Source organism: Artibeus jamaicensis, unplaced genomic scaffold, assembly GCF_021234435.1.
Source record: "Artibeus jamaicensis isolate MK-2021 breed Jamaican fruit bat unplaced genomic scaffold, CSHL_Jam_final contig_391, whole genome shotgun sequence".
Taxonomy (NCBI): domain Eukaryota; kingdom Metazoa; phylum Chordata; class Mammalia; order Chiroptera; family Phyllostomidae; genus Artibeus; species Artibeus jamaicensis.
This window is the reverse complement of record NW_026521814.1, coordinates 1,744,659-1,772,001: the sequence shown is the minus strand read 5'-3', so window position 1 is coordinate 1,772,001 and position 27,343 is coordinate 1,744,659. Positions and strand designations below refer to the sequence as shown.

The window sequence follows — 27,343 nt, the reverse complement described above, 5'->3', positions numbered from 1 at the left end:
ATGGCACATTAAATGACCCTGAATAGCTGCAGCAATTTTGAGGAAGAAGAACAAAGTAGGAGGGATCACAATACCTGATATCAAACTGCATTACAAGGCCACTACAATCAAAACAGCCTGGTACTGGCATAAGAATAGACACATGGACCAATGAAACAGAACAGATATCTCAGAAATAAACCCAAGTCTCTAAGGTCAATTAATATTTCACAAAGAGGGAAGGAGCATAAAATGGAGGGAAAATAGCCTCTTCAACGAATGGTGTTAGGAGAGCTGGACAGCTTCATGCAAAAAAAATGAAACTTGAGCACCAACTTACACCATGCACAAAAATAAATTCAAAGTGGATAAGAGACTTAAATATGTCATGACACCATAAGAGTCCTAGAGGAGAACACAGGCAGGAAAATCTAAGATATTCCATGCAGCAATATTTTCACTGATATGTTCCCTACAGCAAGGGACATAAAGGATTTAAGCAAATTGGATCTCATCAAAATAAAAAGCTTTTGAAAAGCTAAAAAAAAGCAGTAAAATAAAAAGAAACAGCTAAATGGGAAAACATATTTGCCAACGATACCTCAGACAAGGGTTTGATCTCCAAAATATATAAAGAACTCACATGACTCCTCTCTAAAAAGAGAAGCAACCCAATTTAAAAATGGGCAAAGGACTTGAATAGACACTTCTCCAAGGGGGACACACAGAGGGTCCAGAGACATATGAAAAGATGCTCAGTATTGCTAGCTGTCAGAGAAATGCAAATTGAAACCACTTCACACCGTTAAGAATGGCCATCATAAACAAAGCAACAAACAAGTTGGAGAGTTCATGGAAAAAAGGGAACCTTAGTGCACTCTTTGTGGGGTTATTGATTGGTGCAACCACTATGGAAAACAGTATGGAATTTTCTCAGAAAACGAAAAGTGGAACTGCCTTTTTACCTGGCAATTCCACTGCTAGCATTATATCCTAAGAACTCTGAAACACCAATCCAAAAGAACCTATGCACCCCAATGTGCATAGCAGCACAATTTATAATAGCCAAGTGCTGGAAGCAACCTACGTGCCCATTATTAAATGAATGGATCAAAAAAACTATGGTACATTTACCCAATGGAACTCTATGCAACAGAAAGAAAGAAGGAGTTCCTACCCTTTGCAACAGCATGGATGGAATCAGAGAGCATTATGCTAAATGCAATAAGCCAGGTGGTAAAAGACAAATAACATATGATCTCACCTTTAACTGGAACCTAATATAACCAAAGACGCTGAAATAGAGAACAGGCTGACAGTAACCATAGGGGAAAGGGGGGATATTAGGGGGAAAGGGTGAAGGATTTACAGGAACAATTACAAAGGCTACATGTACAATAACAAGGAGGGTAGAAGCGGGCAAGGAGGTGGGGAGGGCTGGAGTGGTGGGGAGAGAAGGGGGAAAGGCAGAAAACTGTACTTGAACAACAATAAAATAAATGTTAAAAACAAACAAATAAACTATACTTTTTCTCTATACTAATTATTATAGAGGTGAGAGTGAAAATAAATTAGAATTAAAATTCTGTTATTCCATAATGTAGTGCCTGAATTTGTCTGTGAATACTTTCTGAGAAATTTTATGCATATTTTATGTAAATGTATATACAAAACAATGTGAAATTAAAATCGAAGTATTTTTTGAAGAATTACAAAGTGGTAGTTGCCAAATAGTCACAGGGATGTAAACTTCAGCAGAGGAAAAATAGTTAATAATATTATCATAATTATGTATGGTACCAGGTGGGTTCTAGACTTACTGGGATTGCTTTGTAAATTATATAAATGTCTAACCACTGTGCTATACACCTGAAACTAATAATATTAAATATAACTTTAATTGAAAAAAATGTTAATTGTAAATGATATGTAATGTATGTTTCTGTTTATATAATCTTTTAAAATGGAAAAGTCCAATTGTTTATGGAATGACGGTATGTAATTTTAGTAAAAATTGGAGGAGATTAATGTATATAAAGTTAGTGTGGTGGCTACCTGGGAGAAAGAAAAAAATCAAGGTTATGCACATTCATGATAGGAAATTTTCCCACATTACCTGTATTATTTATTGCAATAAAATCATACTATAGTGAGAAAAAAGCAAAATATTTTCAATTTAATTTCAGTGACCATTTTAGAAAAATTTACAGGGTTTTATTAAAATTTTATTACTAATACTTCAAAATGTTGGCATATTTTAACCTAACACTCATCTTTCGTTCCCTTAGGGTCCACTTTCATTTGCAACACTCACATAATTCCAGTGAAAAACCAAGAGGGCGTGGCTATGATGTTCATCATTAATTTTGAATATGTGACAGATGAGGAAAATGTCGCTTCCCCAGAGAGAGTAAACCCAATATTACCAATCAAAACTGTCAACCGTAAGTAAAAGTAACATGTACAGAATGTCTGTTATATTGTTATTGAAATAAGTTTAATACAGTCTTTGCACATTTCAATTCTTAAAATGCATTTACGCTTAAGTAAAATAATTTTCTATGCAAAAAGCCATAGCTGACATCACACTTTCATTCCTTACAGAATCAATCAGTGGCTTTCAGAGCCATCTGACTTGCATATACCATAGTAAATTCAACCACTGGCCTACTGATGGATGTTTAGGTTGTTTCCAAACTTTGGCTATTACAAATAATGCCAGAATACATTGTGCATGTATATTTTCACGTATGTATCTGTATATTTTGGAAATAAAGCATCTTCGGAGTCGTTTCTAGAAATGGGATTCCTGAGTCAAATTTTAGATGCATATGTAATTTTTTATATCCTGCCAAACTGCCCTCCTTAGGGTTTGAGCCATGTTATATTCTCACAAGCAATATATTGGCCCTTTGCCCCAAAGCAATACTAACAGAGTGAGCCAGCCTTCTTGATTTTTGTCATACTAGGTTAGTAGTGTCTGAATTAGTTTTAGTTTACAGTTCTGTTAATTTGAGTGAGGTTCATATAGTTAAGCACTACAGCCCATTCCTTTTCTGTCAACTGTCCATTTCTTGTGTGTACTTTCAATTGTTTTTTCTGTTGTTCTTTCAAATTTTAAAATAAGTTGCAAATCACTTCTTCAGCAAACAGCTGGGTTTTTTTAATCTTTTTCCAAGCAAAGACTTTTTTTGCAATTTGACTAAATTTATCAACCTTTTACCATGTTGATTCTGAATTTTTGAATTATATTAGAAAAGCTTTAACCACATCAAATTTGTTAATTTATTTTTAATTGAGAAAGTGTATGATTTTATATGTTAGGATCTCTGATGCATTTAAGTTTAGATTGGTTTATAGTACAATGTATGAATTTTATTCAGGATTTTTTATCAATGGTAGTCCACCTTTTCATTGATTAGTAAGTCTATCTTTTCACTAGTAATTTGGAGATGCCACCATTATCCCATATTCCTGTGTGCTTTAATCTGTTCCTCAAATTTATTCTGTTTTGTTGGTCTATTTTTTCTTCAGGATCACAGTTTTTGTTTCAGATTTTGTTTATTTATTTATTTCTAGATAAGGGAAGGGAGGGAGAAAGTGAGGGAGAGAAACATCAGTGTGTGATTCCCTCTTGAGCATCCCCTACTGGGGACCTGGTCCACAGCCCAAGCCATGTGCCCTGAGTGGGAATCGAGCCAGCAACCCTTTGGTTCACAGGCCCATGCTCAATCCACTGAGATACACCAGCCATGGCAGAATTACACATTTTAAAATATACCATTAATATCTAATATTAAATGTTCTTTTCTATATTAATTTTCAGGGATTTGGAGTTATTTCTCGCCTGACATTTCATATGAACTTTAGAAACAAAATATATAGATAGAAAAAGTCCCTGTAGTATTCTCATTTATTCTTATTAGATTCACATTAATTTTAAAAATTGATTTTAAAGTAAAATCTTTATGATGTTAAGTCATTCTATGCAAAATTGTATATTTTATAGATTTTCATTTTAAAGTTTAATTTTGAGTGTTTTTTGAAGTATTTTCAAAATTTCATTTCAAAATCAATTTAAGTTTGAAAACGAGTTCAGTTTGCTACTAGATATTTAACTTTTTGTTGTTGTTGCTATTATAAATAGAATCTTCTCTTTTATATTTTTAAGGCTACTAATTTTTTGAGTAATTTCATACTATCTTAGTGAAATTTCTTAGTTTGACTCTCGTGAGTTTTTCAAGTATCATATCATGTCAAATATAAATTGCTTTATGCTTTACTTTAAAATTTTTATACATCTAATAGGTATTTTTTGTCTAATTCCACCATCTATTACTTCCAATGTATTATTTAAAACATGCCATGTGGGCTGAGTTGAATGTGTTTTATAATTTTAAGTAAGTTTCTACTGACTTATTTTCATTAAGAATAGTGTTGAAATTTGAAAGTTGCCTTTTGGCATCTGTAGAATAAGTGCACTATTCTCTTTTCTAATTTTTATGGTAAATTTTATTAATGGAACTTACTAATATGAAATTACCCTTTCAACTCTGGAAGGAACCACATTTGGACATGAGGTATTTCATTTTATGATATGCTGTAGAATTAATTTATCTAAAGCTACGTTATAATTTTTGTACCATTATTTATTAGGAATTCTGTATTTTTTTGTGTGCATGTTAAATTCATGAGATACTGGTACCATTATTATAATTCCTTCAAAAAATAATGTGGAGTTTCTTGTCTATTTTTCCGTGCTACTAAACTACTTAAATATTTTGGGTATTATCTACCTTTAAAAGTTAAGTGTAATACCTCTGCAAAATGATCTAGGCCTGGTACTTATTTGTGGAGTAGTTTTTGACAAATTTCCTTTTTTTTCTCCAGAGGTGGGTCTAGTCAAATTACTCAGCTCAATAAGTATCATGTTGCTAAATTTTATTTTCTAGAAATTATTTCATATAGATTTTTAAAATTTATTTTTACAGAATTATACAAAGTGGTCTTTTATGATAATTCTAAGATTTCCTCTCTTCCTATATTTATTTGTTTTGTGATATTTATTGTTTTTTTTATTTTTTGTTTCCTCTATCCAAAAGTTTTGATTAGTGCATTTCTTTCCAAGGAAGTAATTTTTACTAGTTATTAATTCTGTTAGTTCTCAAACTCGTTAATTTCATTTTATTTTTATTGTTTTTTATCAACTTAATTTGTTGCTCTTTTCTTGCACTGACTTATTTTCGTCCTTTCAAAATTTTTTTTGATATATGACCATAGGCTTGATATTTTTCTATAAGCACTGGGTAACATTACCTTATAAATTCAGAAATGTAATATTTTTACTGTCATTTTTCTAAAAGATGTTTAAGTTTTGTTTTCTTAGTTTTTAATTCAAGAATTGTTTTGTAGAGAGAATTTTTAATTTCCCAATAAGGACAGTATTTTTAAAGTATTTAATAACTACTATAGGTATTTATATCTATAACTAATATGTTTTTAATAGTGACATGTTATATGTTAAATATATTATGTTTTTGCTATTTTTCTTACCTATTTTTTACAGTGCATGTTTTTTCATTTTAATTTTTAGCAACATTTGCATTTTTTCTAGTGGTTATATCTTTATTTATAAAAGTTTATATGATGGCCTTCATAACTTCCGCTTCCCCTCAGTGTATTTTCATTCCTTACTATAAGCAAGAATAAAATTACCTTGTATTTCTTTTTCTCTTTCTTTCTCACCATGTAATTTTACTCAGTAATATTATCTTAGTGCTTATCTTTGCACCCTGAAGTACACCTGGCCTTCTACCATTCAGTTTGTCAATTTAAATTATATCATTTGAGTGCTTCCTAGCACCAAAAAGACACTTGATTAGTTTATTTGTTTTCTTCTTTCTCATTTTGATTGGTGGTGGTGTTTTTAGCTTATCAAGTTTGTAATGTTTACATACCAATCTCTCAGTTTTTTATGGTTTTAAATTTCTAATAAAATATACTCAATACTCAACACTAGTATTTTTGCAAATGTTTTCCTAAATATAAGGAAGAACACCAAAAAAACAATTTATTTATTTATTAAAATTGTATATCTATTCTTATGTGTTTAAACTCTGTCACCTTCAAAGTACCCTCTAAATGATGCATTACACCTATCAGAAGATTTTTTCCACTGCTCAAAACAGTTTTTGATCTCATCAATTTTGATGCCTTTTAGTGCTTTTGCCATTTTTTGTTTCACATCTTCCGCATTGGCAAAGCATTTCCTTTTGAGGAAATTTTTCTTCTGGAGAAACATAAAAACATGTCATTCAGGGCAGGATTGGGTAAAGGGCAGGTGGGGCACAGGGGTCATGCCATTTTTTATCAAAAACTGCTGAACACTAAACTCAGTGTGGGCAAGTGCTCTCATAAATCATCCATCATGAAATGGGCAAATGTGTTGAAAGAATCTTCCAAAAAAATTCACTGAAGCCAAACACAGCCTCTTGCAATAACACCAGCTGTTACACAGATACAGATGGGTTCCTAGAACACTCACGTAGCAGGGGAAGCCTGTACTACAAGAGGCCCGCTATCCAGAAGATAATTCCAGTTTTTGGGTTCACCGCTACTTGTGTAACTTTTGGATTACGTTTATTCTTTTCAGGAAATGTTCATGGATAAAATATATTCAACACTATTTTCTGTAACCTTTGCCCTTGAAGAACAGTTAGGTAGATATAATATATTTGACTCACATGTTATTGCCCTGTGAACCTTACAGATATTGTCCCACTCTTTTCTTGTATCAGATGTTGCTAATGTAAAGTCTTTTGACTGTCCTTTGTGATTTTAATATATTTCTCAGAGTCTCAGAAAATTAGAAATTAACTAGTAATAGTAGAATTTAATATACTTCAATCAAACCAAGAGAGACTTTTAAAGTCTAAAATTGTTATCAGCATATGTCTTGATCTGATTATTTCAACTTAGCTTTCCCAGATACAATACATACATCTTTTATTTCAAGAAATTTAATTATAACTTTAAATAATTAAAGTTATATTAATATTTTACTTTAATATAATATAAGGTATATTATATAAAGTATATAAAGTATAATATTAAATTATACTTTAATATTATTTCTTTTTGCTTTTCTTCAGGGACTCAGATAATATATATGTTGGACCTTCTTTACCTGTTTTTTATATCCTTTTTCCTCTTTTTATTTATGTTTTATTTTCTTGTCTTCTATCATTTTCAACCTTTATTTCTTGTGAGTAGTTCATAATGTGGTCTTAAATTTTTAGGCGACCTTTGTATTTTTCTTTCCTAAATTTATCCTATATATTTTTTTAGTTCTCACTTTGCATTTTTTGTTTGCTCGGTTTTTACTGTGTTTTTAAATTCCTGATTTGTAATCAATTTCATTTATTCAGTTGGTGGTTTAAATAAATTTAAATTCATTTTTGTGTGCTATATTTATCTTCCATTTCATAATGCAATTTTTAGCATAATTTTCTCTAAAAAATGTGTTTTATTTCCACCTTCTGAGTTTTATCCTATGATATCTTTGTACGACTATTAGAGTTTACTTGTTTATATCTATTTATATATAGATAGATATATCTATATCTATAGATATATCTCTATCTATTTATATCTATTTATAGATATGCTGGACTAGCATTAACAAGAAATCTGGTTAGGCGCAAAGAAAAGTTTCTTATGCGAGTGCTTTCTTAATTTTTTAGTTCAAAGGCTTATTTGTACATTATAAGGAGTTGGGTGTTTTGTTTTTTGCTTGTCCTTTAAACACAGTGTACCTCGGTACTTGTCATTAAATCATTCAGTAACTCATGATGAGTACCAAAAACAATGACTACTGAACAACGAAACATTTTTGTGGGGGCGACTTCTTTCGCCAGTCCCCCCGGTGCCAGGAACAAGCATGAATGAGTAAATATGGCCGAGAAAAGATGAGATCTGTTTAGGGAGGAGGAATGGGCTGTGGCCAGTTTCTCAGGGGAGACAAAGGCCAGCAGCAGCCAGTTTTTCTGAGGAGAAAAAGGCCCCGAGCCTCTTTCTCCATAGCCTTTTATTGGGTTGTAATACACAGCAGCAAGGATCAAACAGTAGATAACATTACGAAGAAATCTGAGGGCTTTAGAGTCTGAATCAGTGTCTGTTAGGAAGAGAGTTGCAGAAACTTTGGGAGACATACTCATTTCCTCTCAGACCCTTGTCATATGAAAGAAAGCACTCTTAGCAGAGCAGATTTCACAGGTTTGTCAGCAAGTCTTTGTGATGCCAGATTTTCCGCCAGGACATGCTCTAGCAAGGCTAGGAGCTGCACCCCTCCCCATCAGGTACTCAGGCTTAAGAGGATTAGAGCCAGGAAGCACTTCTCCCAGAGAACATGGGGATTCAGGCTATGTCAAAGGGGGGGGGGCGATAGAGTCCATTGCTCTTTGTTGCAGCCCCCTGGGTTCTTCCATGAAGGCCTCCCAAGTCTGGCTTAGGTTGCCCCTCGCTGTGAGGGGTCTTACCTGTCATTGACTTCCCACCAAGCTTTGGGGGCAGGGAGAGAAACTGAGGCAGCATTTGCTACCAGAGACAAGCTTTGTCTCCTGCTGCTTGCATTTCAGAGGTCAGCCCTCGCCCTTAGCTACAAGGGGTCGAGATACAATTCCTAGAACCAGGCAGAGCAGTCTACTACACATTTTCTCTTATGGGACAGCGTTTCAAGTGTGATGAGTCCCAAGCAAGTGCTGAAACACTTTCTTTTTTTTTTCACCAAAATGGGATGAGTAAATGATTTGACAAGTTCTAAAGCTAACAAGTACTGAGGTATATCTGTATAAGGCAGTATCTGGTGGGGTTTTTTTTCCCTTTGTCTTCTTATTCTTCTATTTCCTCTTATATTAGCAAAGAGGCCAGTAAAGGGACATTATATTTAGCTGCGTCCTTGTTTCCCTCTATCCAAAGGACAATTCCACCTTTGAAGTTCTTCCACCTCTCCAAGAAGTAGTGCTTTTCTGAGTCTACTCTCCGGGGATTTTCAAACCACTTTCTATTGTCTTTCTACTAACCAGTGCTCTGTTCATTCAGGTCACTAAGCTGCTTTCAGTACTTTTTACTCAGAGTGCAGCCCCCTTACTCTAAGGGTAAACCCTGTATATCTTCCATCACTCCAAGGAGACTTTTGTATTCCACTTTTTTCACTTAGTTTCTGCCTGACTCTACTGCAGTGTGCTCCATTCTGCTGAATTTGGGTTTTTATTTCCCCACCTCTGTGTAAATTCAAGTTTGTAATGTCTCTTTCTCTAATAATTATTGAGGCATAGTGTAGGAGCATTTTTATTCAACTCCCTATTGCTCTCTTTGATTTTTAGGGGGATCAGTGAGGAAGTTGGAATTTATGTATTTGTCATTGTCTGTGAGAAGTTGAAAGCCTTATTACAAACTTTAATATGTTAAAAAAGAAATTGTTATATTGTATATAAATTCAGATTACAAAATATATATGAAATTTAAAAACAACAGTCTCAAAAATCCTATGTTGTAAACCTTACTATACTACTAAATCAAATGTACACCAGATGAGCATTTTTTCAGTATCAGTTACTTCCTTAGGTATGTGTAAATGACAGTACAATATTCTGTTAAAGCCATATTGGGACAGATATTTTAATATAATCCCAATATTCTGAATATTTTACTCTGAACAGTCTCACACTTGGGGAAAGTTCTCTATCAAAATCATTAATTTGTAAGTCTCTTTAGTAGCACATATAAAAACAAATTGAAGTATTATTAAGAAATTATTGTGATACCAAAGTTTCATTCTTTTAAGTTGCTGACTGTTATTAATTTTTATGTTTTTTTCTAACAAATTCAGGCATCATTGAATGATTCCTGAGAATATACTTTAGGTAATGTCAGCCTGTATTTAGGTCATAATGTCAATAAGATCATGTGTCTGGGGGAATGCCTAGTTTAGTTTCTTCACTGTCTTCACACATTCTTCATTTTTTCCATAGGATAGTTATATTGTATGGTTCGTCAAATTGGATGGAAGTGAAAAAGAGAAAGTTGTATCAGGAGTATCTACAGTAACTTCCCAGGATATACTACATAATCTATGCTACTTTATACTGTGATTAAAACAGCATCTCATGTACAAGTGATAGAAAATTCAGCAGAGATCGTTTCTTATATTGTGAACATGAATGGTTTCCCTACGCTGCAGCTGTCATTCACACAGTGAATCATTGAAAAGAGTACAAATATGCAGATAAAATTGTTTCCAGAACATTACAAAGGCCCATTATTTACAACCAGTATATTGGGTGTAGATTATACCCTTCTATCATTACACACTAAATTTCCCTTTACTTGGTGTCAGTTTTTGATGAGTTGATTGTTAGATCAAGCAGAAAAAGTGAGAGAATAATTATGCTTGGTAATTTCCAATACTATACAATTTCTACTTTGTATTATGTCTAATCTTTGGCAAATTCCTGCTGACTTTTTCTTTGAGTACAACTTGTTATAACTATAAAATAATGTTATTGACTATTTCCAACATTGTTGTTCCCAGGGTAGCCTCTCTAACAAGCATACAAAAAAATAATAAAAGTTAAATGTTGAGACATTTTTTGTAGAAATGTCTTACCTTCAACATACTTAATGTATTATCTAAATAAAGAGTGTGTATGTGTGTATGTGTCTCCAAGTGGAGGGGTTTAAGTGAGGGTAATAGGCACAAGGCAACCAAGAAGATGTGAGTTTCTATACATTTAAATCCCTCTCTTGAATTGTGGACAAAATACAGGAAAAACTGTGAAGTGACAACACAAGAAACACAAATAAAATGAACTGTTAAATTTGGAATATTAAGTGAAAGTAAAGGAGGCAAACACACAATAGAAAAGATGGATCATAAAAAGGCATTATGATAAATGAGGCTGAGTAAATTCAGGGACCTAGAGATTTGCTTTCTAGTTAATGAAATGGTGGATCACTTTTCAATCCATATATTTAGTTTCAGGGTTAGGAACTCTACACAAGAAAAGTGAACAACTTTCTCTAGGAAAAACTAATTTTTAACAAACTTATTCTGTTTCAGTGATATAGGACCAGCAGCAGATAGATGACTTACGTACCCTGGAATGAAGCAAGTACAAGAAAAAGGATTATTTTTAACAGACATATCTATCAAATTGATAAACACTACACAACTGAGTCAACAAATTTCTATGTAATAAAAATAAGTACCAAATAAAAGATATAATTCAATGTTTTATCTCATGGATAGATTCTGCCCAAACTCTGCAATCTAAAAAAGTGGCAGTGACACACACTAGAAAAAAAAGTGTACTTTTCTTACCAATGAGGAAGAGGACACATCTAAAGGAAATAATAGCAATGGAAAAATGAGTTATCTCTTTTTTGGGCTCTAATGTATCTTTTGCTATAAAGATACATTATACACATTTACACATATTTACACAATGTGGAATATAACCAAATCATGTGTTTTTCTAGCTTACACTATTAATTTCAAAATAAAAATAAAAAATTAATTGTCAAATTTAAGAAAAGATTGCTTTTATTATATAAAGTACTTTTTAAGTTTTGTTTTAAATTATTTATAAGTATATTTGAGTTTTGTATTTCCTCTCTTTTATAGCAGGAATCTAGAATCACCAATCTGGTTTACGTACTCACACACACACAAAAAAAATACACATATTTTAATTTGTTAAAAATTTCTTAAAAGAGATTGAGAAAACCTTTTTGTTTGTTTGTTAGCTTGTTCATTAGATTCCACTTGTAAGTGAAATCACATACTATTTGTCTTTCTCTGACTGGCTTATTTTACTTAGCATGATTCTCTCCAGGTCCATCCACGCTGTTGCAAACAGTAAGAGTTCCTTCTGTTTTAAAGCTGAATAGTATTCCACTGTGTAAATGTACCATAGCTTTTTTATCCACTCATCTACTGATGGGCACTTGGGCTGCTTCTAAATCTTGACTCTTCTAAATAACACTGACATGAGCATAAGGGTGCATATATTCTTTCAAATTTGTGTTTTGGGTTTCTTTGGCTATGTTCCCAGAAGTGGGATCACTGGGTCATAAGGCAGATCCATTTTTAATTTTTTGAGGTAACTCCATACTGTTTTCCACAGAAAACCTATTTTAAATAAAAAATTATTAATTGAGCCCTGGCTAGTGTAGCTCAGTGGATTGAGCACGGGCCTGCGAACCAGACAATCGCGGTTCAATTCCCAGTCAGGGCACATACCGGGGTTGCAGGCCGGTTCCCTGCAGGCCAGTTCCCAGTAGGGGATGCATGAAAGGCAACCACACATTGATGTTTCTCTCCCTCTCTCCTTCCCTTCCCCTCTAAAGATAAATAAATAAAATCTTTAAAAAAAATTATTAATTGAACAATATACTTCCAAAGAGAAAATGAATGCATTCTCTGTTTTAAATTGTTCAGCTCTATTTCATAGCAGGTACCCCCAACATTTTGCAAATAGTAATTACCTAATATATATTTGTAAAATATATAAAGAAATAAATATTATTATTACATTGAATAATTAAGTTCTTTTCCCTGTTGAATCAGCATTCACCAGATTGTCTATGTCAGTGACTCTCCAAGTATGAAATCGCCAGCATCACCCTGCAGCACATTTGAGATACAGGTTCTTGGGTCTTACACAGAAGAACTGATTCAGAAACACAGAAATTCAACAATCCATATTTTAACAAACTCCTTGAGTCATTCTGATGCCCACTAAATTTTGGAAACTACTGGTCTAAGTTAATTAATGTTTATATAAAACTATAAAGATAAATTTTAAGTGGAACTAAATGTAAGAATTTAATAAAATTAATTTTTATAGTTTCTTACTCTTACAGTAATTTTGAAAAGGGAACTTTTTATTTAATCTTATTAAGTTACTGTAATTATCTTCCATTATCTTTGAAAGGATTAAAATTATACTCCCCGAATCAAGGCAGAATTTTACTTTCATCCTTACCAAAATAGAAGTTTGAATTACTTTAAAAGATTTGACTGAGGCTATGTCTACACATACAAAATAGAGTTGGTAATTTAGGGAATTATCTAGCTAATATAAGCCCTTAAAATGTATTTATGTGCTTTAGACTCAATATTCTAAATAATTGACATAAAATACATATTTTCCTGAATAGCTGCATTCTCCCTCCAATTTGTATCTCAATTTTCAGACCTCGCTAAGGAACAAAGACATTTTCTGTATAGCTGGTTTATAAAAGGGCATTCACAGTGTTTTTATCATTCTCCACTGGAGCTGAAAGTCATCCTTTAATTCAATGACGAGGAGCCTCTATAGTAATATAGAGTTTCCCTCAACAAGAATTACCTAGAAACAATTTATTAGTTAATGAATTTAATTAAATTTTTTTACAACATAGTTATGTTTTCTATTATGCGTTTGGAAGTTTCCTCTTTTTAAAGATAAATTTGATATAGAAAAAGGACCCATAATGTGGCTGCTAATAGAATCATTTAGTCATAGGTTACAATTAACTTTATATCATTTTCCCTAGGATTTGAGCAAAATTATATTTCTAAAATAAGAAATTGCTCAGAGTTGGAAAGAAGTATGCACTATCCCTTCACTAACAATGAAAGTTAATCATCACTTAAATCAGTAAATCCACACCAGAGTCCCTACTTGTATATCACTTGGAAGATTTTGTTATTCAACAACCCTAAATAAGGCATGGTCCCTACTCACACATCTGGGTAACTGGCATTTGTGCCATTTGTATTTAGAATATTCCATGAACAGAGTCCTTGTCAATATTATAACCACTTGGTCATCCTAGGTCAATCTAGGTAAAGATGCTATTTTTTTCACACAACTTAAATAGATTTTTTAACTTGGCATTTGGAAAAGGAAGAAAATTAATTGAAGAGAAACTAACAGTTTGGGTAAATCATTGATTTATTAAGCAGTTATCACATAGAAATCTAATTTTATATATCTAATTTTATATACATACACTAAAATATGTATACATATAAACATATAAAATGTTTATACGTGTGTATATACATATATACATCTGTATAATGTGTGTGTGTGTGTGTGTGTGTGTGTGTGTGTATGTATATATAATATGACCTGGCCAGGTTGGAAGCAGTGCCTCTGAAACATTTGTGAACCTGTCCCAGAGGTTCTCTGCTGGTGCAGCTCCTGCACTTGCTCTCACACATGCTGTAGCCTTGACTTGCCAACTCCCACACAGATGTGCTGTGTGCTATTGGATCAGGTCTCACATTGCTTCAGTATCACAGTTTGGTCCTATTCCTACTGCCTTATTGTAAGATCTTGACTTTTATCTGCTCTCAGCCTTGGAAATACTCTGAGTCTGGATCTTCCAAGGCATTACTTAGCACATCCGCTTCTTTGAAGAGTCCCATGTTTAGCTTCAGGCTCACTAGGTCAGTGTACTCCCTGGTGGTCTTGTGCTGTCACTAATACCAGAACTAACTTGCTCCATTTGTCACCCATGACTCAGGTTAGCTAATCCAGCACTGGGTGCACATGGAATGATACTTTTTCCCTACTCCTGTCTGCTGCCTTCTTTGACAGTGGTCAAAGTTGCTCTAGCAGCCCGTGGACAACATTGTATACCTCCTTATATAGTTAGGAGTAGGAAGGACTCTGCCTTCCAGGTACCTCCACAAAACTTTTCTCCCTAAAAAGAAAAGGCAAATATGTTGAGTATAACATTCCCTGTTTCTGACATGAAATTTGAAATGGCATTCTCTCTGACTCAGAAATTAGAGTCATGTTTCTCTTCATATCCGAAACTCTTTAGCTGGAGAAAAAAATCACAATGATTTTAAGGCTTCCAATAAGTGTCAGACTTTTGAATACCCTGATTTCAGAAAGGTAGATTGACACTTATTCAAAAATCTTTGTCTTGTGTGATAATAGTTGATACTAGACTTAATTTAGATCATTGATTTTTGTTTTGGTTTGGTTTTTTTCCCAAAAGCTGGCTGTCCTTCCCCTCTGCACTGTGCCATGCAGCCTGACACCTCCCTCAGTGCTGGAATCATGCTGCTGAAATGCCCTCTGAAGAGGGCACATGGTTCTGCCCCTCACTGAGACTTGTCAAGGGCAGGGAACTGCCTTACCCCAGGATATGGCCCTTACCATTGCCTGGCTCTAGCCAGTGACAGGTGATGAAAAGATGCAAAGTCCCGATACCCTGCCTTCAGTTTGCCGTGATTTTGAAGGGCTCTCCAGCTCCAGAGCTCTAGGAGGACCTGCTGAAGAGTCAGCTGCCTTTGCATAACGGTTTCCATTTGCTCAGTCCTGCCTTCCCCCCTTCCTGATAAGCATGCCTCCTGAGAACACCCATTAAATGCTCTGCACAGTCTGTGTCCAAGGTTCCGAGCACAGACACTTCTTCCCACCCCTAATTCTTTGTAAGAGGCAATGTCCTAACTTATGACCTTTACAACAACCCCTACTTCACCTGCTGCCACACACATGCACACACACACACAAGCCCTCTCCTTACCCCACTGTCTTCTTTGACCCACATGACTGCTTGAACTTGAGCTTCTCTCTACTTTTAAGTCCTTAATTCAACTTAACTGAAACAAGAAAGAGTAAAATGCTTTAATTTACATTTAACTGGGTTCTAATTATTAGATAACCTAAGTTTTAAGAGTTTTTAGAAATGAGGAGAAATTGAACTGAGGGAATGATTGTGACTTTATAGTTGTGAGGAAATTCAGCGATTAGGAACTTAGGATTTTTCAAAAATATTGAGAAATATCATTGTTTCTAACATTCCTAGGTATATTCCTAATAAAAAATTATTTAAAGTCAAATTGGCACAATAGTGTCTGCCAGAATCTGGTAGGACTAGAACCAGCTTTCAGAGGAGAGAGCTAGAGACAGAGAGAGAGAGAGAGAGAGAGAAAGAGAGAGAGAGAGAGAGAGAAAGTTCAGATGGATGAGATCTTCTCAATTTGGAAAAAGTGCAGCAAAACCATTTTATAAAGTCTCATTACCCTGAGAGAGAGGGTAGAAATGTAGTTTTGATCATTATAATTTTTGAGCATTGTGATTAGCACAATGATATAAGCAAGGTAAGTCAAAAGTGGAAGTAATATTAGGAGTCAACTAATCCCAGGGGACTCCAGGGGAGGTTAATGGAAGGGTTTGGGTTTGGGATGGGGAGTTTTTTTATTCAAACTGTAAGGTAATTAATAAAATTGTATGTATGCCTTTATCTACATTTATTTAGAGGAGTTATGATTCTCATTATGTTTTCAAGTAGGTATTTATGGTCCAAGTAAACAGCAAATTTTGGGTAAACCGAAATTAAATCATGGAAACTACTGTTTTATTCTGACCTTACCCTGATTTCCTATTTGATCATGGGCCAAGTAGTTCACATCTTTCCACATTTAGTTAAAGTCATAATTCAAGTCATAATTCAGAGACAAAGACACAGAGAATGTCAATGTGTCTTCTTGGTTGAGAAGTAAAAAGCTCTTAGTTCAATATGACACAGGAGACGTGAAGAAGCAGCTTCCAAAGTTATGCTCAGCAACTTCACAAAAGTGACATGTCCAGAGAAGGACATTGTCATAATAGTTACTTATAGGTTCTTGTGTTTTGGAAACTATATAGTATCTTCTTGTATGAAAATGGTATATTTAAACATAACAATGTTCATGTAAGTAGTTTATCAATGCTTATATTTACCTTGGGGAGTGTTTTTTTTAAAAATGTATTTGGCTGTTCTTCTTTCAGATTTTTTTAACATTTTAGTAGATAGAATAAGCAGTATCTATTTTAGTTATATAAGTTAGAATACAGATATAATGAAAAATAGAGACTTAACTTAGAAGAGTGTTTTTTTCAGTGTTAAGGCCCTAACAGGACCTTTTCATGCCTGAAAGTGCTAGCATTAAGCAAAATTCTCAGTGTGTATTCTTTCCGGATGAACAGCAGTTAGACAACTAAATCTGTAATGCAATATAACATGGTCATATTAACCCAGTGGTGCAGAAAAAACCATCTGTACCACCTTGTACATGACTAAACGACAGAAACAAACTAAGTGTCTGGTGTGATCATTAAATTTAAAAAAGGCAGTGGATTGTTTTGAAAATAAGACAGTAATGAAAGCGATGAAAAAAACAAATAAGAGCAGGCATTGACCTTCAGTCCATTTGTAATAAGCTTGCAAAATTGATTTGTAAACTGCTTTATTACTCAATTCTAAGTGCATTAAAAACTAATCAAATGATTCTCATACAGTTCACTAATTCTTGGCAATTTACTTGAGCAAATAGAAGTGGTAGTAGAATTATGTGAGAATGCTTGTAAAACAGTTATTGTGATGTGCTGTTACTTAATCTTATTTGCACAGATTGATTACTCTCTTTTGCACTGTATTAATCAGAAGTTTAATGTTCAATATACTTTGGGTTTCTCTGTGCATGTGTCATGTATTTTCCTAAAAAATAAATTCTATTTCCATTATATTTGACACTGTTAACAACTACTAGTCCACTAGCTTACAAATGAAAGCTTAAAATAATAAATTAAATTGCTTAATTCTAAAATGTCCTATAATAGGTATTTTACATAAAATTCACTAGATGATGAAGAGTTTAAAAACACTTCTGTGTGTGCTCTAGGGTCAGAATGGTAGCAATGAATAACCTCTGAAAAAGGATAAAATTAATAATAAGAGTCCTATCAATTATGTAGGACATGGTATACAGTTGCATGAGCTACCAAGTTCAACTCAATCAATCATTTTTGGTAAATTGGGGTCAATAAATTTCTAGGAGGCTAAGATTTTCTAATTAAGCTGGTCAGTGCAATTAAATAGTCTAGTTTTTCTGCAGTAAATATATATTTACTATGCTCTTTGGTCAGAGCTAGGTTTTGGCAAGCAAAACTGACAGGGGGCCTCCCCTTATTAGGTGTACAGTCTGCTAAGTGGAAGAATGTTAATAAGAAAGCCAACAAGTGTATAACTAGTCAACTGTACTGATATTGTAAATTACAAAGAGTATGCTAATCCAGTTCAGAAGGAAGAAAAAGCTTCCCAAAGGAATTAACTTTGAAGTTAAAACCCAAAGAATGTATTAAAGAAGAAGAGTAAAAAGGAAGTTCCTTCCAACACGAGGAAGCCTGGGGAGAAGCACAGGCCTCTAAAAGAGCTAAAAAGACCATGTGACTGGACCCTCAGAGGCAAGGGAAGAAAGGTTAAGCTGCAGAGTGGATATAAGTGTTTTCTTCATCCCCGAAGCAGGGAGTTACTGGGCGTATTGAGAGGTTAGATGATAGTTTACATGATCAAAAGTGTATTTTTTTTAATAAAAAATATTTTTTGAAGGATGGACAATACAATGCAATATGGAAAATGAATAGCATCCCATTGCAATAAATAAGGTGAACAAATAGTAGCTTAGACCTAAGTGAGAGCAGTGGATATGAGAGAAGTGAAAATAATTATTATTAGAGACTATCATTAAAAAGATATTTCAGAGGTGAAATAAACACAATTAGAGGACTTATTGGGTATGGGGATAGAGGTGAGAGACAGCAGTAACCAGAATAACACTCAAGCCTTGGGCTTGTAGGACTATGTGAAAAAACTGCCAGGTCTTGGAAAGATAGATCATGAGACTGGATTTGCTATGAAATTTTGAGGTGTTTAAGAATTCTAAGTGAAGATACTGTTGAGGGCATTAGATATTCAGGTTTGGAACTAAGAAAAGAGGTCTAGTTCAGAAATATATATTTAAGAGTCATTGGATTAAACATGGAATTGCAAATATGTGTATCTGAGACCATCCCCTAGAAGAGTATACTCAAAGTGCAGAAAAGTTTTGAGTGTTCTTTCGTGTTTCAAGACCATCTTCAATGCATTGAAGTAAATATCAGAGTTACTATATTAAAGATGATGGTGTCCACGACACTTAGAGAATATAAGTCAGTAAACCCAAGACACCAGCTGACTAACTGGGAGGGCAACACGTCATTGTAAAGCCGTGGTGATGTGTCCCTACACTACTGTGCTGGCAACAGCACAAATTGGATACTGCATTTTCTTGTAGACACTTCTTAGAAAAGCTTTGAATTATATAATATCATTTCTATTTTTATTTCTTTTAGGGGTAGAAGATCTACCTGATTAGTTTTTTGTGTTTTTTTTAATTTATGAAAGAACACATGCTCCATGTAACAATGGAGATATACAAAGAAGAATGCAATACATTATACTTTCCCCACTTCCAAACCCACTTAACCAAACACCATTGAAACTTTGGAGTATGTTCCTCCACATCCTTCTCTACTATTATATGGGCAAATATAGGCTTTAATTATTATTTTTACTTTTAAAGTATTTTTGTTGATCATGCTATTACAGTGTTTCCAATTTTCCCCCTTTATCCCCCCTCTGCCCTGACCCTCAATCCTCCCGAGTCCTCCCCACTTAGTTCATGTCCATGGCTTGGTACATATAAGTTCTTTAAGTCCTATGTTTCCTATACCATTTTTTATCTCTCCCCATCTATTTTATGCCTACTAATTATGCTGCTTCTTCCCTGTGCATTTCCTCCCTATTTCTCCCTTCCCCCTCCCCACTGAACTCCCTCCATGTGATGTCCATTTCTCTGATTCTGTTTCTGTTCTGATTGTTTGCTTAGTTTTTGTTGTTGTTGTTTTTCTTTTATTTTAGGTTCATTTGTTGATAGTTGTGAGTTCATTATCATCTTACCGTTCATATTTTTCATCTTCTTTTTCTTAGATCAGTCCCTTTAATATTTAATATAATAAGGGCTTGGTGATGATGAACTCCTTGAAGTTGACCTTATCTGGGAAGCACTTTATCTGCCCTTCCATTCTAAATGCAAGCTTTGCTGGATAGAGTAATCTTGGATGTAGGTCCTTGCCTTTCATGACTTCAAACACTTCTTTCCAGCCCCTTTTTTTCTACAAGGTTTCTTTTGAGAAATCAGCTAATAGTCTAATGGGCACTCCTTTGTAGGTAACTATCTCCTTTCCCCTTGCTTCTTTTAGGATCCTCACTTTATCTTTAATGTTGGGTGACTTAATGATGCTGTGCTTTGGTGTGCCCAACTTCTTTGAGACTCTCTGGGCTTCCTAGACCTCCTGAAAGTCTATTTCCTTCACCCAATTGGAGAAGTTTTTCTTCATTATTTGTTCAAATTAGTTTTCAATTTCTTGCTGTTGTTCTTCTTCTGGCATTCGTGTAATTCAGATATTGGAACATTTCAAGTTGTCCCAGAGGTTCCTAAGTCTCTCTTCATTTTTTTTTTGATTCTTGTTTCTTCCTTTTCTTCTGGATGGATGTTTATTTCTTTCTTTTGTCCCAAATCATTGCTTTGTGTCCTGGTCTCCTTCTTGTCACTGTTGGTTCCCTGAATATTTTGCTTTATTTCACTTTAAGTATCCTTCATTTATTTTTTTTAATTTTTTGACCCAGTTCAATCAGTTCTGTGAGCATTTTGATTACCAGGGCTTTAAATTCTCCACCAGATAGGTTGGCTATATCCTCATCACTTTGCTCTCTTTCAGAAGTTTTTCTCTGTTCTTTTATTTGGGCCATATTTTTTGTCTTGGCACAGCTGATAAGTTGTAAGGGCCAGGGCCTTAGGTATTCACCACAGGCAGAGAAACCCTCCTGGTAGGCTGCCTCTGGGGAAGGGGCCAGAGAGGGAACAGTGCAGCTGGCCTGCTAGTCTCCAGTGCACTTTTCAACTCTTGTGCTCCCACCCAGCAGCCCCAACTGTAGCCCACAGTCAGCTCTCAGCTTTCCCCTTAAGTCAGTTTTCCCCTTAAGTCAGCCCCTCCTATGCAGCTCACTGAGTGTGGCAGCCATCCCTGCCCCCATGGTCTTCCAGGACACCACGGTTTTTCTGAGTTGGCCTGCACAGTCTGCCCACCTTACTAGTCTGGTTGTTCTGGTTGTTTTTTATTTCTTTAATTCCTTGGTTGTTGGAGTTTTATGCAGTTTGATTTTCTGATGTTTTTAGTTATTAATTTTAGATTGGTTCTTATCTTTCTTTTGGTTGTGCAAGGAAGTGAAGGTTTTCTACCTATGCCTCCATCTTGGCTGGAACCAGAGGCAGGCTTTAATTATTTTTAATGAAATAGTATTATCATAAACAAATGAAGCTGAAACTTGCATTTTCACTTAACACTATATCTGAATAACCTTTCTTCTAATCAAAAATATATAGTTGCATTTTAAAGAATATTATAAGATTTCAAAGTATAGTAATGCCATAATTTATTCAAACATTATTTATCTAGCAAGTGTTCAAATTGTGTCTAGTTTTTGTGCCTTGTAATATTCTATGAATGGAATTTCAGTGTCAAATGAAAAGCTTTTTTTTCCATTTTCATAGATATTTTAAAATGGCTTTCCAAATAATCTATAGCAATTTGCAATCCCAAGCAGAATATCAGAATGTTCTCCCACATTCTTTACCAACACTGGATGTTTTACTTTTTTTTTTATTTACCAGTAAATCGAAGAGTAAAAAATGATGTACTCATTTGAATTTGTGCTTTTACTACAAGTGAGTTTAATGTATTTATTAACTAATATTTTAATTTATATTACCTATACTTTAATGTTTACATTTAATTGACTTTTCTATTATCCACTCTGAGATATGTATATAACATTTCATGCCATATTCTCAGATTTGAGAATGAAGAAATCAGGAAAAAGAAATTCCTATCTTTACCATACATTTCTCTCTGAAACCAATGTCTTGCAAGAATTCCCAATGGAATGAGGAACGTCTCATACAGAGCTGACCCAACTTCTTCCACCCACACCCAACTCACATCATTATCCAATAGAAACCTTCTAGATGTGACAGGCCAACTCCTCACCCCCACCTCATACTCTCCCCTCCTATTGGCAATACAGTGACCCCCCAACACACTCCCATAAATACAGTATAATATTTTCTGTGTTTGTTTTTTCACACATGGTGACCCAACCTTTCCTTTTTTTCCTAAACTATGCTATACCCTTCAAATCCCCTTAAAGAATGGCTGTTCAGTGGATATATGTTTTTAATTAATTAAAACAGAAAACCTCGTGTCATTCAAATAATGCTTTCATGCCACTGGAAAATATCTAACTATCAAAAACATGGTAAAATTATTTATTGCTACTTTCTTACACTAATATGATAATTTATATTTCCCTTACAGATGTTTTCTACAACATTCCTAATTCCAATAGTAAACTATTGATCAATAACTCTTTTTACATGTCATTTAAGTTTGAGTCCAGTGTTTCCTTGTTTGTTTTATATGTTTTGTCTTATAATGATGCTCTTTTCTGTTTTTATTTTAGGGAAACTTTTTGGGTTCAAGTTCCCTGGTCTGAGAGTTCTCACTTACAGAAAGCAGTCCTTACCACAAGACGACCCCGACGTGGTCGTGGTTGATTCATCTAAACACAGTGATGACTCAGTAGCCATGAAGCACTTTAAGTCTCCTACAAAAGAAAGCTGCAGCCCCTCTGAAGCAGATGATACAAAAGCCTTGATACAACCCAGCAGATGTTCCCCCTTGGTGAATATATCTGGACCTCTTGACCATTCCTCTCCCAAAAGGCAATGGGACCGACTCTACCCTGACATGCTGCAGTCAAGTTCCCAGCTGACTCATTCCAGATCGAAGGAAAGCATTTGTAGTATACGGAGGGCTTCTTCAGTTCATGATATAGAAGGTTTCAATGTCCACCCCAAGAACATATTTAGAGACCGACATGCCAGTGAAGGTATGTTTGCGGGTTTTATGAAAACATAAATTAATTGTTAATGAAAAGGAATTTTCATATTGTGTTTAATTTTGACATTAATTCTTATGCCTCAGAGCAGCAATTTTTATTTTTCACCTTATGACACACATAAACTAATTGCTAAAATTCTGTGGCACAGAAAAAAATTGTATTTTTTGCAGATCTAACCAAAAAAGTAGGCATAATTTTTATTCATTCACACCAGATGGCTATTGTTGTCTTGGATGTTGTCATTTTTTTATTTGACAATCTAAGGGAAAAGAGGTCAGTGCCCCTGACTCAGGTATCGCATGTTTTGAAAACATAGTCAGGTATCGCATGTTTTGAAAATTCTTGTGGCACACTTGTAGAAAATCACTGCCTTAGAGGAAGAAAAGTGGGTAAAGGCTGTTAAAAAAAACCTAGATTCAGAGTTGTTACTGAGTTCCTCTTTGAACCCCAGGGAATAATTTGGTTTCTTCTAGCCTCTTTAACTGTGTTTCTGCAATAATATGATAACCATTACTTGCCTACTTTGTAGAATGTTAATGAATTAAAGTGTAATATAACACCATGCTTAGTCATGACACTACTGTCTCGAACATAATTAATTTTGTTATATTCAGCAAACAGTCAAGCCCTGGACAGAAACAGTGGAGTGCCATCACAAAACTATTTTATTGACCAACCCTTTTCCAAAAAAAAGGTGTATGAATGTTGCATAATGAATAGCCAGGAAGCTATAAATTGATTATGGGCAGGGAAAGAATAGGTAGGGAAAGGGGGAAAAGTTTAGAGGACAAAAAAAAACAAATTCTAAAACTCTTGGTCTTAAAACCAACTTGAAGAGCGAAATCAGAGTTCTCCTATTTCTCCCTGGCTCCTTCTTTTTTACATACTTATATTAACCAGTAGAGAAAGTGCAGATTTATAAAAAGCAATGACTAAAGCTATACATCATTAACACAATAATGAATAACATTCATCGAATATTTACTATGTGAAAGGTAATGCGACTGCTTGATACACAATTCTCATAATAACTTTAGAAGTTACAAACAATTAGTAAGCATCATTTTATACATGAGGAAACTGAGGCATGGACATGCTAAATAAAGAACTAGTTCAAGGTTATAGAGTGTTAGAGCTGGCCTTTAAACCCAGAGTTCCCAGAGTTCACAATTAGCTCATGTTTTCTTTCCTCATTCCTGGGGTGGGGGTTGACTGTGGGAGCAATGGGGGGAAATTGGGGCAACTGTAATAGATCAATAAAAAGCTTTCTGTAGAAGGGGGTCTCTTGAATTACAGAACTATTCCAAGGGGGTGCAGGATTCAGAGTGCCTGTTGCATAGATACATCTGTTTCTGAATCCTATAAATTTGGGTTTCTGAGAGACTCACTGTCCTTTCTGCAATATTCCTGTGAGTGTTCAACATCACTCATCCCGCTGCTTCCTAAAACTGATCCGATTCTGCGACTCCTGAGTGAAGTGTACTAAGCATTTTGCCAGCTAGTCACGCCAGCTTTTTAAGCCTCATTTCCAGCCTCTGCAAATCTCCCTCCCCTCCCGTGTATTGTATTTTAATCCTACACAAAGCTAATTGCCTTTTCCCAAAAATGTATCATGCATTTTCTTGGCCTCATTACTTTGTTCTGCCAAGAATATTCTTCTCAACTCAGTCCCATAGCCATAAGAACCCACTCCGCTTCTCAAACTAGACGAATTAAATTATTTAATGACCATGCAAAGCAGTGTTGCATATATTACAGCATTTAATGCAGTGTAGGTTGTTCTGCATTATATGTCTGTGTCTTCCCTGTTAGACATGTAAGCACGTAACTATGTTGGTATGAGCTCCTCCAGCACAGGAATGCTGGCATGGTTACTTCTGCAGCCTTCGTATCCAGAACGATTGCCTATGTCATGACAGCAATTCAATGAATGTTGCTTAAAACTGAGAAGACCATGCTTGTGAAATATATTTCAAAAGTACACACATCAGAAAATTAGTTATCTGCTCCATCCCGCTCTAAAATTTAAACCAAAATCTTAGGACTGAATCATGTGGAGATCCATGTTTAAAGGGCACAGTGAAATAGGGAAGGCAGAAGAGATGAAAGAAAATGAAATGGCAAGAAAAATTCAAAGAAAAAAATCAATATCACTGACACAGAAGGAACAGTTTGCTTTGAGACAGGTCAGAGAAACTCTATATGGTCAAAGAGCAATTAGCAGATCCATTTTAATCTGTAGCCCAAAGACTGTCAAAAGGAGCAAGGAAAAAAATCAAGGACAATTTCAAAACTGGATCATTATCTTAGCCCCTATAGTAATTGCATGCTCGATATCTCCAACGCAAATGAAAGCTCTGAAATTCGATCTTTAAGCAGTGGCACCCATGGCTGAAAAACAGTGAAATCAACATAGTAATTTAAATGACCAAGGTATATTTTAGTTAGTCAATCCAATTAGTGTGGTCCTGTTTAGGAATTATACTGACTCTTCAGAGATTGGCCTTACTGCCTGGAACCTGAGTTACAGTATAATAACATGCAGAAACAGTGGATTTGAATATTAAGTGGTACACAACCAGTGCATTTCACAGACACAAACTTAGCCTGTGATTTGACAGCGGGGCTGAGAAGGTTAGATCAGATTTCACGACTTAACTTTATTGTTTTCGATTTTATGTGATCTCCATTTAGTGCAGTTACTGATACAATTATAGGAAAGGATGATTTAATATTTTTTAATTTCTCAGTATGAGTTCTATACATGGACATGAATTATTTAGGTCGTCTTCAATCTTCTCCACCGACCTAAGTATGTAACTCTGCAAAAGCGTATCACTGTCTTGCAGATGCTGCCGTTACTGTCTGGTAAAGTCAGAGGGCATTTTTTGTTCTTCAGTTTTAGAATAATTTTAGCTACAAAATCACTGATTAGCATAGAAGATTACACTTTCTAATGTTATCCATTTGACATATTTTAGAAACTGAGCCACTGATAAGGGAAAATGGAAAACTTTAAAAACTAATTTTACTTTTATGAGTTCATATAACTGATTAACAGGTTAAACCCCACATGCACCAAGTTTGGTTGTCTCCTATTTCAAAAAGAAAATTTTTCTCCTATATTGGCTATCTTTATAGAATTTTAAATTATTTGCAAACATTTTACACTATCCTTTCATTTTATCTACATTATCAAGTTCCTTAGAACTGCCCTTCTCCAACCATTTGTGGTGAGCACCAGAATTTTGTATCTAATCCATCATGTACCAATATATTTGTAAATACAGTAAGAATACATTACTAGAAAAATGAAATTAAAAAAAACAGGCACATAAAATATAAACACCAATTGTCTTACTATTAGATTGAAAGATGTAAAATTATTGTGTCAAACTGCTACAGGACTCGAAATGCTTACTCTAGCACCTACGCTCCACTGTCATGGAGGAACAGTGAGCACATCGAGTCAGAACCAGCACAGTGGACTCTACCCTCTGCCTTAGAATGTCAGTGCAACATTAACTATATAATTACCTTTTGGTCACTTATTTTGAAATTTTCAAAATTTTATGTGCAATTTTCAGGTTTGGTGAGTAGAATGATAATTTCTAAACTCTTGAAAATGCTTGTTAATTTACTAATGACTTTTGGACCTAGCCTCTGATGGGGATAATTTTTCTATATAATCAAGTTCTCTTCCACTCTCTTGATTTGCTTTTAATGGTCCCTCGAAATGGTCAGAGAGTTGCCATGTCAAGTCATACTTTCATTTGTGCATCTCTGTCCAAGGCAATGTCTACATTAGCAATTTCATATACCATACTTTTGAAAATTGCTCAGTTGTAAGCTTTGAAACAATTATAATATATCCTGAGATTTTAAATATGCACAGTATTAGCAGAGATGTCAATAAATGTTGATTTTTTTTCAAATTTTGGATATATTTGAATGGTTCCACATGACTTCATCTATTTTAAGCTTGTTTGTTTCAAAACTAGTAATGCATATTTTGTTAGCAGCAAATATATAACAAAGAGTCAGATTGCCAATCTCAAAATAAATCAGAAAACACTCCATTCTGAGATTTGAAAACAGTTCATTTTAATATAAACAAATTTCTTAAATATTCTAGGTATTATACAGAGTGCATCGTGACAACATCAATTTTAAAACCTCATATTATCTTTGAATGGTCCAATGTCCCACTGATTTCTCACAATTATTTTTGCCTAAGAATTACTCTTTTGAACAAGTTGGTATTTTCAAAATATACATTAAAGAGCATGTACGGGAGAGACAAATAATAAGTTTGTGATTAATAATGCAAGTTGGTTTATAAGGTACACTGTTATCTTAAAATATTTTCCTTATTAACATACTAGGTGAAATTATATAAAATTTTACTTATCGTGCAAAATGTTGTAGAGTCCTTCTTTAAGTGATGGTTGAGGCAACCCTAAAGGTGGCCTCT

At 34.4% G+C, this 27,343-nt stretch overlaps 1 protein-coding gene across 1 annotated transcript in view; it reads left to right on the top strand.

Annotated features, from left to right (window-relative positions):
* The window catches only part of KCNH7 (potassium voltage-gated channel subfamily H member 7), a 470,253-nt gene that overhangs the window by 306,329 nt on the left and 136,581 nt on the right, over positions 1–27,343 (top strand). The window contains exons 3-4 of the mRNA XM_053665157.1: positions 2,268–2,423; positions 22,429–22,857. Coding sequence (XP_053521132.1) covers positions 2,268–2,423; positions 22,429–22,857 — 585 coding nt within the window. The remainder of the gene's footprint in view (positions 1–2,267; positions 2,424–22,428; positions 22,858–27,343) is intronic.